This window comes from Silene latifolia, chromosome 9 (genome assembly GCF_048544455.1).
Source record: "Silene latifolia isolate original U9 population chromosome 9, ASM4854445v1, whole genome shotgun sequence".
Lineage (NCBI taxonomy): Eukaryota > Viridiplantae > Streptophyta > Magnoliopsida > Caryophyllales > Caryophyllaceae > Silene > Silene latifolia.
This window is the reverse complement of record NC_133534.1, coordinates 2,851,962-2,866,195: the sequence shown is the minus strand read 5'-3', so window position 1 is coordinate 2,866,195 and position 14,234 is coordinate 2,851,962. Positions and strand designations below refer to the sequence as shown.

General features: G+C 36.2%; 2 protein-coding genes across 3 annotated transcripts; both read left to right on the top strand.

Moving 5' to 3' along the window:
• Positions 1–1,912: 1,912 nt before the first annotated feature.
• LOC141598695 (uncharacterized) lies at positions 1,913–8,021 on the top strand. 2 transcript variants are annotated; one of them, XM_074418429.1, is made up of 7 exons: positions 1,913–2,101; positions 2,301–2,368; positions 3,735–3,964; positions 4,367–4,646; positions 7,039–7,218; positions 7,321–7,476; positions 7,572–8,021. In XM_074418429.1, exons 1-7 carry the CDS (start codon positions 2,089–2,091, stop codon positions 7,743–7,745), a joined length of 1,101 nt encoding a protein of 366 aa, XP_074274530.1. In that variant the 5' UTR covers positions 1,913–2,088; the 3' UTR covers positions 7,746–8,021. The 2 variants fall into 2 exon arrangements, with proteins under 2 accessions (XP_074274530.1, XP_074274531.1); XM_074418430.1 differs by having other exon boundaries at positions 1,921–2,101; positions 4,388–4,646.
• A 463-nt stretch (positions 8,022–8,484) lies between these two features.
• Positions 8,485–13,590, top strand: LOC141598704 (mitochondrial outer membrane protein porin of 36 kDa). Its single transcript, XM_074418441.1, has 6 exons — positions 8,485–8,769; positions 10,071–10,138; positions 10,994–11,104; positions 11,295–11,381; positions 11,484–11,692; positions 13,044–13,590. The coding sequence occupies exons 1-6, from the start codon at positions 8,721–8,723 to the stop codon at positions 13,348–13,350; spliced, it is 831 nt and encodes a 276-aa protein (XP_074274542.1). The 5' UTR covers positions 8,485–8,720; the 3' UTR covers positions 13,351–13,590.
• The last annotated feature ends 644 nt before the right edge of the window (positions 13,591–14,234 follow it).

Genomic DNA, 14,234 nt, shown 5'->3' with positions numbered 1-14,234 from the left:
ATTAGTCAATTGTTTACCTTTCTATTTTGAAATGTTTTTGATAAACAATTAGATCCTGCACACCCCAATTTGGTCCATCTGTGATCACATAATTGGTCTTCCCCCATTTTCATAGTCTTTGTGCCAAAACCAAATATAAACAAATAATCAAAACGGAGGGAGTACTTTTATTTCAATAAAAAGTGATAAACTTAAAGACTTGTAGAAACTGTTTTCAAATCTTATTCCGACTTTAACTCAACTGTTTTCAAATCTTATTCCGGCTGTTTTCAAAACTTGAGAATAGTAGATGTGAGAAAGTGTTGTGTATTCTGAAATGATAGAGTGTAGGAGTATTTATAGGAGATGTAGGAAGGATTCAGAAACCGTTTTAAACTGTCTCGTAAATAGTTTTTAGAATTTTTCAAAATAAGTATGGTAAATCCACAAAGTCAGTACAGAATTGTCCCGTAAATAGCTTTTAGAATTTTGCAAAATCAGTATGGTAAATCCACAAAGTCAGTGCAGTCTAGTGTGGTAAATCCACAAAGTCAGTACAGAAGGCTGCACTTTAACTTTAGAAAAAACGCAGCAATCACTATAAAAGATCGAGCAATCGGTCTCGAAAATTGTGCAAAAATAATATACCGAGCAATCAGTCTCGGAAATTGTGCAAAAATAATATAGAGAATACGTGATTTTGCTTCCAAAAGGAGCCTACGGCAGGTACCAGAGCTCGTGGCGTGGCATGGCGCGTGTGGTGGTAGGGTCCCTTTACTACTACACATCTAGTAGTCAAACATAGGTGATCACTTATAAATTATATTACTCCAACATAAACTATCAATGTGGGATAAAAGTAGTTTCGTTTGAAGCAATACTTCCAACACCACAACTTAAGACCATCTCCCTGTATCGCTATGAGAAATCTTGGAGGAGTCAGCTTCAACTAATGGAATTCTTGCTCAAAAGTGCCCTTGCCTTGGACAAATTAGTTATTGTATCCATACAATGTCGATTAAAGGAAGCAAAGGAGCTTGAGTTTGTTAAGAATGTCTCGAATTTCCCGAAGGCCTCACCAAGTGCAAGGGTAACATTTGCTTGACAATGACAAGTGTTGTTTATGAGCTAATGACATGGGTAAGTCTGATGTATATCAGTATATGACAGTATGACTTTATGAGAATTGCATCTTTTAATTTTAATTCAGATATGCTTTATTTCTTTGAGAAATCGAATGGAAAAGAAATTTATGATGTGTTAAATAAGCGGCCGTTAGATTGAGCTTTCCTTATGCCTCGACTACCTCCATTCGTCTCCCTATGGCATATATTATGGTTGTGAGCCTGTGATGACGCATTTTGATTAGGTTGTACGTACATGATCATGCGCATCTCCTCCAACAACAAGAAGTCGAAGTTAGGATGTTTGCAAGAGATACAAGCAATGTCTCTCCAATCTCTCAAAATCACTCATCATGCGCATCTCCTTCGACAACAAGAAGTCGAAAATGGACTCAATACACAAGAAGAGTATGACACTCACGATATAACTTTCGTCACTTGGAAGGTAGAGGACCCCATAACATGTCCGAGAAGATGAAGTACCAGAAGGTTCATCTTCACAAAGAAGGATAAAAAGAGGCCGTTTTCGTAGAGGGTAGCATATTTTATGTATCCTAATTTTTCAAAAATGATGACGTAAAATGAGTTTGAAATGAGCCTTAAACTGTGAGTCCATATGAATTAATTTTCTTTTTGAAAAATTACTCTCTTGGCCTCGTCATTTATTTATATTTTTTATTATTCTCAGAGGTATTTTAGTCTAAGGTAAAACAAATGAAATGAGACGGATATTATCCGAGAAAATTTAAATTGATCTAATGATACATCAACGGACAACGGCCAGGATTACATTAACTATTTCTACTTATAATTAATTAACCAAGTTAAAAAGAACAATTTATTAACCATTAACAAATTTAACAAACATTTTAGTATTTCACCGTCTGTGATCTCCAGCTTAACTTCAAAATTCCAGACGATACTTTACTTCTGAAAAAAACCCTTGTTCATTTTTTCTCTCTTTTGAAAAACCCAGAAATTTGAGATGAAAGATCCAGGTAAACTCAAAAGTTAATTTTTCAAAATGTTGTCAATTTTTTAGTGATTAATTGGTCCAAAGTTACAATCTTTGGCACTTTTAATTTGATGGGTTGCTGTTAATTTGTGTTTTGATTCATGGGTTGTTTTCATTTTGTGTTTTGATTTGTGTATTTGTTTGTTTGATTGAATTTAATTGATATGATTAATGTTGTTTAGATCTTTTAAACAAGGATAATCAAAGTGATATCAAGTTTGCCATTACTCCTTCCATCTCCCCTAAACCTGTAAGTCTTCCTATTCTTGTTTCGCTTTCTTGGGTTATTCGGAATCAGCCTCTATGTAGTGCTAACACAAGAGCAAAACTGTGTACATCACTACATCCGACCCCTTACCTCGTAATCTGCGGGAGCCATTAAGGCACTGGGGAAAAGTTGTTGTTATTGTGTATGTTTTTGTTGGTTGTAAAGTTTGATGTAATGTTGTTGAGGTAAAGGTTGTAGGAAGTGATTTTCAGTGTAGGCTTGATGGTTGAGGAATTTATTCGGGAAATCGACTGCATTGGCTGTTTGAGGGGAAATGTTTGTGTTTTTGAGTTTTGTTGAAGGGAAATAGTATTTATCTATGAGGATTTTGTCTTGTTTTGATCAGGTTAGAATTGCCCATTAGAAATGTTTGCATGTGGTTCTGTCTGCATTAGTTTCGCGTTGATGATTCCGGTTGGTTATAATGAGTATGGAGTAGTTTTTGATTTACTTGAATCTCTAAACCTAGTGGGGGCAGAAATGATCTAATTTGTAACTTCAGGTATCTCATTTGAGTTTGGTAGGATAGATTTTCCGAGTTGATGGGAATATGGGATGGATTTAAGTTAAGTGGCATTGTGGCAAATGGTTATTACAGGCTCAACAGAATGCAGCTGATTTATGTATTTTGTATTCAATTTCGAAGTTTCTGTCGTGCCAATTTAGTATATTTCGATTCCAGGCTTTGTTTCATTCCCTGTCTTTTATGTCTTATTTTTCCCAAAATGGAGGAATCGCCATGTTTAAAAAATGTGAATTCTTCTGTTTGCGTGAGTCGTTATGTCTGTATTCGAGGGAATTACATTTAGCGTACATCATTGCTTGTTGCCTTTTTTCTGCTGCTGTGACTCAACTCAGGACATTGAGACTTCTTATATTTTTTTTTATTTTTATCAAGAGCTGGCCTTAAACCAAAGTAAACTAGAGTTCTATCTAACTCCCGAGTTCTGAAGGACGTTGTGTAAGTGGCTTGGGTTGTGGGTTTTAGAGTTGTGGATACCAGGTGATACACACATCTGCCTATCCGGGATTCCGGGTATTATATATTCTGCATAGAGAGCGTTTATGCAATAAAAACCTTGAATACTTTCTTTATTGATTAGTTGACTATACCATATGCGGAGTATGATGATTAGGAATCAAATCCATTCACAGTAGCGAGGGAGGGTATGTAGATCTGGTGTTTCTTTTCCTATTCCGGTTAAGTTGAAGCTTTCACCTTCATCTCCAAGGTCTTATGTAAAATATTCTGTCATCTCTCAGCTCACGTGTATTAGTACTCAACTCCTTAAATGCAATTTGCGTTTGCTGTCAAATTCATAATACCTGGGTAGCCTTTACCTCACAGGAATCACCGGTGGTTCCCAAAAAGTCTCCGCTCCTATTGAGGCTGCTTGCCTTAGTCTTTGCAGTGCTTTGTGGTCTACTCATTTGTCTAGTCTGCCTCAGTCAGTTTAATAATGTCACCGCCGCTTCTTTCCTAAATGTACAAGTCAGCAACACGCCGTGCCCTAAACTTGATTTGCAACCCTGGGAACTTCCTTATGTGCATTTCCCAAAACCTCTTACTTATTCCAGGTTTGATCTCTTTCACGTTCTTCTTTAGGTTATAAGAATAACATCCCATATTCCTGTTTCGTTTTTAGCCTTTCAACTGTATTAAAAATAAAATCTTGTTATAATTTAAAGCATAAATATCTTTTAAATTTGTTCCACAAGCACGCCTCATCTATTTCTAAAACAATACATCTTTGAGTATTTCTTTGTACATATTCAATTTGTTACTGTTCCCTTGCTTCAAAAAATGTACGGTTTTTTTGTAGGTTATATATCTTACAAATCTATTTTGTTTGGTCAAAATTAGATGAGCACGTTAATGTTCAGTTAAATTTAAAAAACTATCTATATACATAACTTTTATTTTACAAGTTTATCATTTTTATGTGATCTTCATAACATCCGAAAAAAGCTTTATTACAGACCCAATCCGTCTCTTATCAGGGCTGAATGTGCGTGCAATCCTGTCCGATACTTTGCCATTTTGTCTACTCAGAGATCTGGAAGTGGCTGGTTTGAAACCTTGCTAAACAGTCACATGAATGTCAGCTCCAATGGCGAGATTTTCTCCGTCAAGCCCCGAAGGGCTAACGTAACAAATATTGTGGATACTCTCGACAAGCTTTACAACCTCGACTGGTTCAGTAGTGCTTCAAAGAATGAGTGCACAGCTGCTGTTGGCTTGAAATGGATGCTCAACCAAGTGAGTGCGCTTAATTCACTTCTTCTATTGCTTCCCTTCAAGTTTAGGAAATGCTTTGTCTCACTTAATTACTGAGAAAAGTTTTGTCACTATTTCACACCGACTCTCCAGTTTTAATCCTTTTGGAAAATAGATCCTAAAGGGCAAATAGTTAGAACCATGAACAATTTTCCCTTCAAAGATCCATTTATGATTCTCTGAGGAGTTACTAGACTAAATGACCTATATTTACGGATTATGACATATATTCCCACTGTCCAAGTTAGTTGTTACCACTTTACCGTTTTTTTTTTATTATTTGTGACGGGTATTTTAATCAAAGTTACTAGACTGGATGACCTATATATGTTTACCCTTACCTCACCAAAGGCGGGAGCTTTTGAAACATTAGGTAATTATTTTGTTTGCGCTCAAAACCTAAAACGTTAATTGCATGCTCTTGTATGTTAGAGCCTTACATGACCTGTTGTTAGAGCTAATTACGGAGTATTTCCTTTATACACAGTTCTTATTCATGATGAAGTTTTCAACTTTTTCAACTTTTTCGCCCCTTTTAAACCCGTCACATTTGGACATTGGCTTGTATTAGTTGCAAGTCTCATTCTGGAATTTGGCTCAAATAAAGCATCAAGTCGACACGTATGTTTAGGTGTCCAATACAGTACATGGGGGATAATGAAGAGATATAGTAGTATTTATAGTGGAAAAGATTTAGTAGATCCTATACTTCCCTCGGTGTAGCTAATCGATGAAGGTTTTTTCTGAACTTGTTGCCCCAATGACTACCAAGAACGCAAGAACCAGTATGAATGAGTAAAGGGTAAGGATCCTAACTATCACATTTTTTTCCAGTTAAGGAACTAAAGTTTCAAACTTTCCAGTTAAGGGACTCAAGGTCAACTTCTGTTTACCTTTGGTTACTTTCCTGAATGATGAATTATTAATTGATTACCCCAGGTTTATTTTTAGCCGTTGCCGTAATTCATCTCATATTCTCATCATCAAATTTTCCGTGGTCATAAATCTGATGACCAAATAAGCTTCTCATCATCAAATTTTTTGTGGTCATTGAAAATTTCTATATACTCACAAGCTATGACGTTCTGACATGGGTAAAAGTTGTTGGACATGAGTACTTATCCTAGTGTCGCATTTCACATAACTAAAATTTTGAGACACGGGTGCGGGGACACGTCTTCAATGCAAAAATACACTTCTTTATTTGTAATATTCCCATTTTTTTAAGTAAAAACGTATAATTGAAAGGATTTCAACAAATAAGATTTAAAATTATTAAATATAGAACTAAATGCCCTCTAAACCCTTATTGCTCCAATTTTGTGGAACGAGGCACGAGCCTCACTAGTTAAATTCTCTTCGGAGAAGTGTCGGGTACGAAATTCATACTCATATCAATGTCGTGTCGTGTCGACACAAGTACGGTTATGTTCGAAGTAACATAGCTCACAAGGCTACAGCTCCAAATTCTGAAGAAACTCTTTGCCAACATAAGAATGGTTTGCAAGAATGTGTGAAAAAATGATACAACAACAACAACAACAACAACAACAACATCAGAGCCTTAATCCCAAAATGATTTGGGGTCGGCTGACATGAATCATCCTTTCGAACCGTCATACAAATTGAAAAAATGGTTTACAAGAATGTGTGTATACAACTATCAGTATGATAATCACACGTACTCAAAACAAAACAAAACAAAAACTTTTTCCTTTGATTTGTGTTTTATCTCTCTTTAAACGATTGATTTATATGTCATACAAATTGACAAAATGGTTTGCAAGAATGTTTTAAAAAATGATATGCATGATCGAGTATTGCAGAAAAAAATACTGGATTGAAGAGATAAGAGACCTATTCATATTTCATATATAGAGGAAAGATGGCATATTGGGCAATCAAAAATAAATAAATTACATATACATATCTAGAGTAAAATAAAAGGTTGTCACATTAATGATACAGTTAACAGAGACTTCAGATTTTGAGACTGAAGTCCTTAACTGTAAAGTTAGATAGTTAAGGTCCTCAACTGGAAACAATGTGATAGTTAAGGTCCCTGTCTTACGCTTTACTCCAGTATGAATGTATGATCTTACGCTCTTGTTTGTTTTGTTAAGTGGTCTTAATGCTTATTAGCATATGAATGACGAACAACATTTATGGTGATGACTCAGAGAAATGAAATGTTATGGAGTACAATTTTTAGACCTACCTTTTGGAGCTTATTCAAACGAGACCATTTTTCTAGATCATACGATCATACGAACCAATCTGTGTCCTTTGACCTCTTCATAGATTTGTGTGGTTCTGCCAAATTTCGATTTGTGGTTTAGTTTTCATATTAAACTTATGTAGTAAGTTGGTGCAGGGTTTAATGCAGCATCATGAAGAAATATTGGAGTATTTTACTTCTAGAGGGGTCTCTGTAATTTTCCTTTTTAGAAGAAATCTTTTGCGTCGGATGATATCAATACTTGCAAACTTGTACGATCGTGATTTTAAGCTGTTAAACGGGACACATAAGTCTCATGTCCATTCTCCTCGGGAGGTATGTAATTTATCTTCTTTTCGTATAAATAGCTTATAACCAATGTCAAATGGCAACCTTTGGTGTATGGCTAGTTATTGATTTCCGTGAAATTTATTTCAGGCCGAAATACTTGCTAGCTATAAACCTGTCGTAAATGCAACGACATTGATACCCGAATTAAAACAAGTCCAAAAGAACATGGTCAAAGCTTTAGGTTACTTCAACAGTACTCGGCACATAATGCTTTACTACGAGGATGTCTTGAAGAACCGCACTGTAAGTACTCTACTCGACACTCATTACAACTCCGTAATTTCAACATTCTCTGAAACCCGTCATAAAACAGTCCCTTTGCAAATTACTTGTTGCAGAAGTTATTGGATGTTCAAGACTTTCTGATGGTTCCGAGAATGAACCTAACTAGTAGACAAGTGAAAATACACAAAGGATCTTTGTCGGAACAAGTAGCAAATTGGGACGATATTCAAAAGACGCTCAATGGAACCGAGTATGAAAGTTATCTCAATGGTGATTATAGATTGTAGGATTTTGTTTTCTAGATGTACATAGCTAAGTAGCTCGGCTTTCCCCCCCTTTTTTCTCCACGCCATCTATCATAAGCGATCAACCCTATCCGCCTCCGGATCCTGGTGGATGATCATCCTAACCTGTAGGCCAATTTTGTTTCAATCAGATTTTGCAGGATTTGTTTGTCATTAATTATTTATTTATTCATTCATTTATTCTTAGATTTGTATGCTTCTCCATAATTGCTGAATTTTGAAGAGACTGGTCTTTTTTAGCACGTTGTGCTACAGTTCCTCTTTTGCGAAGTACACTTTGATTGATGCTGACAGATCTCGAGCTCGAGTCCTCTTTTGTTGAACTGAACCTTTTTGAACTGAACCGAACTTATAAAACCGAACCGACCGAAGAAGAAGAACAATGAACTTAAGAGGAGTGCCACCTTCCTTCACCAAAATAAATGACTTCAATTACATTAGTTTTTGTATTAATGTCTCAATGGTAAAAATATGAAGAAAAATGCACACACGAGACCATGTTCTTTTGAACTTAAACGAGAAAAGTTTGAAAAAATTTAGTCCAAAAGAATAGGATTCTAGTCCAATGTTTTTTTTAGCTAAAAATGAGTTGAACGGATCTTAATGGAGCTGAACGGAATGAAGTTGATCTGAACTGAATGAGCGGAAATTAAAAGCCCAAAAGAACACAGCCTTGATTATGATCCGTATATATATGTTACCTCTTCCGCAAGTTTCTCTTAAGACGATCTTAACTTAAAACGATCTTTAGACGGGTTTTTTCAATAAACAATTATTAAAAAAAATAAAAAAAAATGTACACCGTCAAACAAGATACACATCTTTATCTCCAAATTCGATACTATATTAGCCCTTGAGTCCGTAACATTGTTCACCGTCTACAACAAATTCTTCCCCAAGAAAACCCTTTTCTCTCATTCTTTCTCTCTCTCTAAAAAAACCCAGAAAAATTCAAAGATGGCTAAGGGTCCAGGTCTTTACTCTGACATTGGCAAGAAAGCTAGAGGTTGATTCGATTTTCCCCTTTAATTAGATTGTTCTTTATTTTTTAGTGATTAATTTGTTCAAAGTTTTAATTTTTGCAGTTTTTATTTGATGGGTGGTTGTTATTTGTCACAATTACATTGCGTAAGACGGTTTTATACAAATTTATCGTAAAATGAGATCTTTTAATAACCATTTTTACCCCATTATATTGGTGTAAAATCGTCTTACACAAGACCGACTCTTTAGTGATACTTAGATCCATGTTTTAATGATTGTTGTAAACTTTTGAATTTTTTATTTGATGGGTGGTTGTTAATTTGTGTTTTAATTAATGGGTTTAGGGTTTATGTTTTGTGTTTTTAATGATACCTAGATTCATGTTTTAATGATTAATTTGTCAAAATTGGCACTCTAAATTTAATGGATTGCTGTTAATTTAGGCATAAATACTTTTGTAAGACGGTTTTACACAAATTTATTGTAAAACGGCATCTTTTAATAGCCACTTTTATCCGTTTACTCTAATTTGGGTTATTATTGATGGGTTGTGATACTTAGATTTATGTTTTAATAATTAATTTGTCGAAAGTTGTAATCTTTTGCAATTTTTGTGTTATAATCGATGGGATATCTTTATTTTCTGTTTTTCTGTGACATTGATTTAGTTTGGCCCCATTTTTATGATACTTATTAATCTTTAGCAATTAATTTTCCAAAATTATGGTCTTTTGCACTTTTTATTTGATGGGTTGCTGTTTATTGTTGGTTTAATTGATGAGTTGTCCTAATGTTTTGTTTTATGTGACATTTGCAAGAAAGTCAAAAGGTTGATTTTTCCGATTCTTATGATACTTCTTCATTTTTCGGCGATTAATTGCTCCAAAGTTACAATCTGTCTCTTTTTATTTGATGAGTTGCTTTTTTTTGGTGCTTTAGTGGATAGTTGGTCTCTTATTAGGCGGTTTTACTCTAATATAGGTTAAAATGGATCACAAATGTTACAGAGATAGTTATAACAATGATCCGTTTTACAATATTTCTGTGTAAGACCGCCTTACACAAGAATTTGTGTTTAATTGAGGTGTTGTCTTGATTTATATTTCTAATTTGTCTTCCATTTTTATGAAACTCATTCATTTTCTGAGAGATTAATGGGTCCAAAGTTGCAATATTTGGCACGTTTTAGTTGATGGGTTGCTGTTAATTTGTGTTTTAATTGATGGCCATGATGGGTTGTCTTTATTTTGTGTTTTATGAGACGGGTTGTGCCTTCGTGTTTGGTTGGTTTTTAATTGATTGATTTTGGTTTGATGTTATTAGATCTTCTGAACAAGGATTACCAAACTAATCACAAGTTTACTTTTAACTCTGTCACCGCCTCTGGAATTGTAAGTCTTCCTATATACTTTTTTCTGTTCGTGTTTTTGTAAGTTGTAACTCTTGATGAATTTTGTTGATTTTCGATATGCTTACTTCAATTTTTATTGTACTTGATATGATCTGAGAAATGTATCTGTGTAATCAATCACTTTCATTGTTTATTCGTGGGGAACACAATGTTTTTGTTATGACTTTTGAGTTTTGTTGAAGATTTATCTATTTTGGAGGATTCTGTCATGTTTATAGTATCTAGATTTTAATCACCCCTAAGAAATGTTTGAATGTAGTTCCATTCCATCAATTCGAGCCGAGGTTGGTCACTTGTAAGTATTATATATATATGATTTATATGTTTGCCTAAAACTGATCAGGGGAGAAATGATCAGATTTGCATCCTGAGGATTATGAATTTGAGTATGATAATGATTGATGATTAGTTTAGTGATTGTAATTCTTTGGTCAATCAAATGCGACTAATATATGTATTTTGTGATTTTGAACTCTCTCGTGTCAAATCCCGGAGCGGCCATTATGCAAGGCTTTGTTTCATGTTATCTTGTATGGCTTTTTTTTTCTTCCTTTTTTTCAATATGATGGAGTATGGAGCGCCTCTCTGTTTAAAAATTCTGAATTCTGTTTAAAAATTCTTTTCTATTTTTTTTTTCCGCATTTTGAGGTGTGCGTTCACCCATGGACGGTTCTAAAGGATGATTCATGTTAGCCGTCCCCAAATCATTTGGGGATTAATGTTGTTGTACACTGCATTTTGTTGGTTGATATGGCTGCATTATTTGAGTAAATTTCATATAGGTCTCTATTTCATATGTCGTTGCATCTTGTCATTCTATCTTGTGTGTGTTTAGGCTATCACTTCTACTGCAACAAAAAAGGGAGAGTTGTTAGCTGCGGATGTCGGCACCAAGATCATAAACAAGAACATCACTGCTGATTTCAAAGTTGATACCGGCTCCAATGTGAGTAATATATCTTTCTTTTGCTTTAGTATTTACCGATATGTGATGGAGTATATCTTTCAGGTTGTAATTCTTCTGTTTTAGTACCATTTGGCTACTAGTCATATGTAATACGGGTGTCCGAGGAATTTGGATCGTGTGATGTTTTTGCCATGGTCTGACTTCATCTCTTGTCATCTTTTTTCTATAGCTTCTCAGCACTATCACGGTTGATGAACCTGCTCCAGGATTGAAGGCTATTATCAGCTTTAAAGTCCCTGATCAGAAATCTGGCAAGGTAACGCACAGTCACATTTCGATGCCCTTTTTTATTTTGCTAGAGTTTTTGTGTTTTAAAAGACAGTTGTTTTCCTAATATGTGATTATTGATTTCTCACAGGTTGAACTCCAATACTTGCATGAGTATGCCGGGATTAACACCAGCATTGGCACGACTGCTAACCCGATTGTTAACTTCTCTGGTGTTATTGGAAACAACACTGTTGCTCTGGGAACCGACTTATCATTTGACACTGCTTCTGGAAACTTCACCAAGTGCAATTTGGGACTGAACTACACCAATGCTGATCTGATTGCATCGTTGAATGTGTGAGTACTTTATGCTAATAATGCCCGTCTTTTTATAATTACTTGTTTTTAAATTTATTCAACATTGTTACCGACTGTGAGAAAAGTACTCCCCTCTTAATTTGTACGTTTTGTTAGTTGTATGGACCGAGCTGCTTGCAAAAGCTCACATTAGAGTGGAATTTTGTGAATGATGGGTTACTTCCGAGTTTCAAAAGAGAAGTGAGGTGAACTTGAGATATTTAGGGTGTGTTTGGATAGCAAAAGTGGAGGGAAAGGGAGGGGAGGGAGGAGGGAAGAGAAAGGGAGGTAAGGGAAGGGGAGGGCAAATGGGGTGTGGGTGTTTGGATACAATTCCTTCCAAATCTTGCCTATTCTGGAGAGATTTTGATTTGCCTTGGAGGATGGAAAATGGATCCCTCCAAATCTCTCCCCCTCCATTTCCCTGCACACTTATTTCTTATCCAAACAAGGAATTTAAAATCCCCTACTCTTCCTCACTTTCTTTTCCCTCCAAATCCCTTAATCCAAACACACCTTATGGTGTGTTTGGATTGAGGGATTTAGAGAGAGAGGGAGGGGAGGGAATTGGAAGAATGAAAAATTCATTGTCTGGTTAGCAAAATGAAGGTAAACGAATTTGGAGAGGAGGGAAAATGGATCCCTCCATTTCCCTCCTACAAGGTAAATTATTTTCCCACGAACATAGGCAAGATTTGGAGGGAAAATCACCTCCTCCATTCTCCCTCCCCTCCATTCTCCCTCTTTTTTTCCTATCCAAACACAGGGAGGGAAAGGGAGGGGAGGGGGAAGGAGGGAAGGGAAGGGAGAGAAGGGGAGGGGGTGTGGGTGTTTGGATACAATTTCCCTCCAAATCTTGCCTATTGTGGAGAGATTTTGATTAGGCTTGAAGGAGGGAAATTGGATTCCTCCAAATCTCTCCCTCTCCATTTCCCTCCATCCTCATTTCCTATCCAAACAATGGATTTTAAATCCCCTATTCCCCCTCCCTTTCTTTTCCCTCCAAATCACTCAATATTGATGATTTATATACTCGTGTAATGTTAACATACTCTTACGTGCCCGTACATGTTTAATTTCCCCCCTCCCCCCTCTTTCTTGCCCTCGATCTACCATTTTTGTTTCTATTGGTTTGGATATTTGAGCATACAATGGTCTTGTGCTTACATACATTTTTTTTTTCCTCGATCACCATTTCATTGGAACACTTGAATATACATACAATGTAGAGAACAATGGTTATGTGCTTATATACATGTGCATGCATTTTTTGCCCTTTACCCTTGTGTGGTTGTTTGGATCCTGAACTTGGCTTTTCTCATGATTGTACGACAATTTGACGATGATGCAGGAACAACAAGGGTGACAGTTTGGTTGCTTCATACTACCACAGCGTTTATCCACTGACTAACACAGCTGTTGGTGCGGAGTTCAACCACACCATCTCAACCAACGAGAATACCCTTCATCTTGGTTCCCAACACGCACTGGACCCATTGACCCTGGTCAAGGGCAAAGTCAACAATAATGGAATAGCAAGTGCTCTTATTCAGCATGAATGGCGCCCTAAATCATTCGTCACCTTAGCTGGAGAAGTCGACACCCGTGCCATTGAGAAGAGTGTCAAATTCGGTTTGGCTGTGGCTCTCAAGGCTTGAAGTGCTTCGTGGTAGTTTTTCTAGTCGGAAATAAGGACCATTAGGCCGAGAACTTGGAACACTTTTTTGTCGATGTCATTTCTAATGGGGTTAACTTGTAAACCTTAATTTTAATTGGTGTGAACCAACAAACATGCTTTCTTTTCTAGAGTTTTCGAGGTCTTATCGATCATTGCTTCCAAATTTTCCTCTTCAATAAGAGCCTTAAGAATTAAGTACTTGGCTAATTAGCCTTTCCAATTTTGCTATTTAAATGTTTGCAAGTTCTGTCGTTGGGTTTCGTGCATATCACTCAAAAATGTAACTACACCAACTGCAATTACTATCCGTCTATAGCTTTAGACAGATGGTGTTTCTCTACATTCTACAATGATACGTATTGAATTTTGAAAAAATTCACGGTCTTGAATGATTGTGTGGAATGATACTTCACGACGTGTATATATAATCGAGTGATAATATTTGACCATCTTTTAAGCTTAAGACGGATAATATCGTCTTAAATGAGAATTTGCGATCGTGGAATGATCTACGTGAGTGCAATCATGAAGATTAAGCCTTGGCCATCAATTATTTAATTTTCATACGTATATCTTCACAATCTTCCTTGAAAGCTGGCCATTATCAAATCCTGCAGGACAATATTCTGTTTTTTCGTTGTGTGATTCACGTCGTTAGTCTCGCCTTGCCGTCCCTCGCCACGTTATATCTTCATTGTTCATTTTTCGTATTAAAATTCCGAAAAAGGCCACAGAATTCGATTACACGACCTGGCAATATCATTGACATTTCAACCCTTGATAGTGCGAGTACCTGGCAAAAGTAACCCGACCCGAGCCCCGGAATGACCCAAAACCCGACCCGACCATGACCCGAATTGGCTT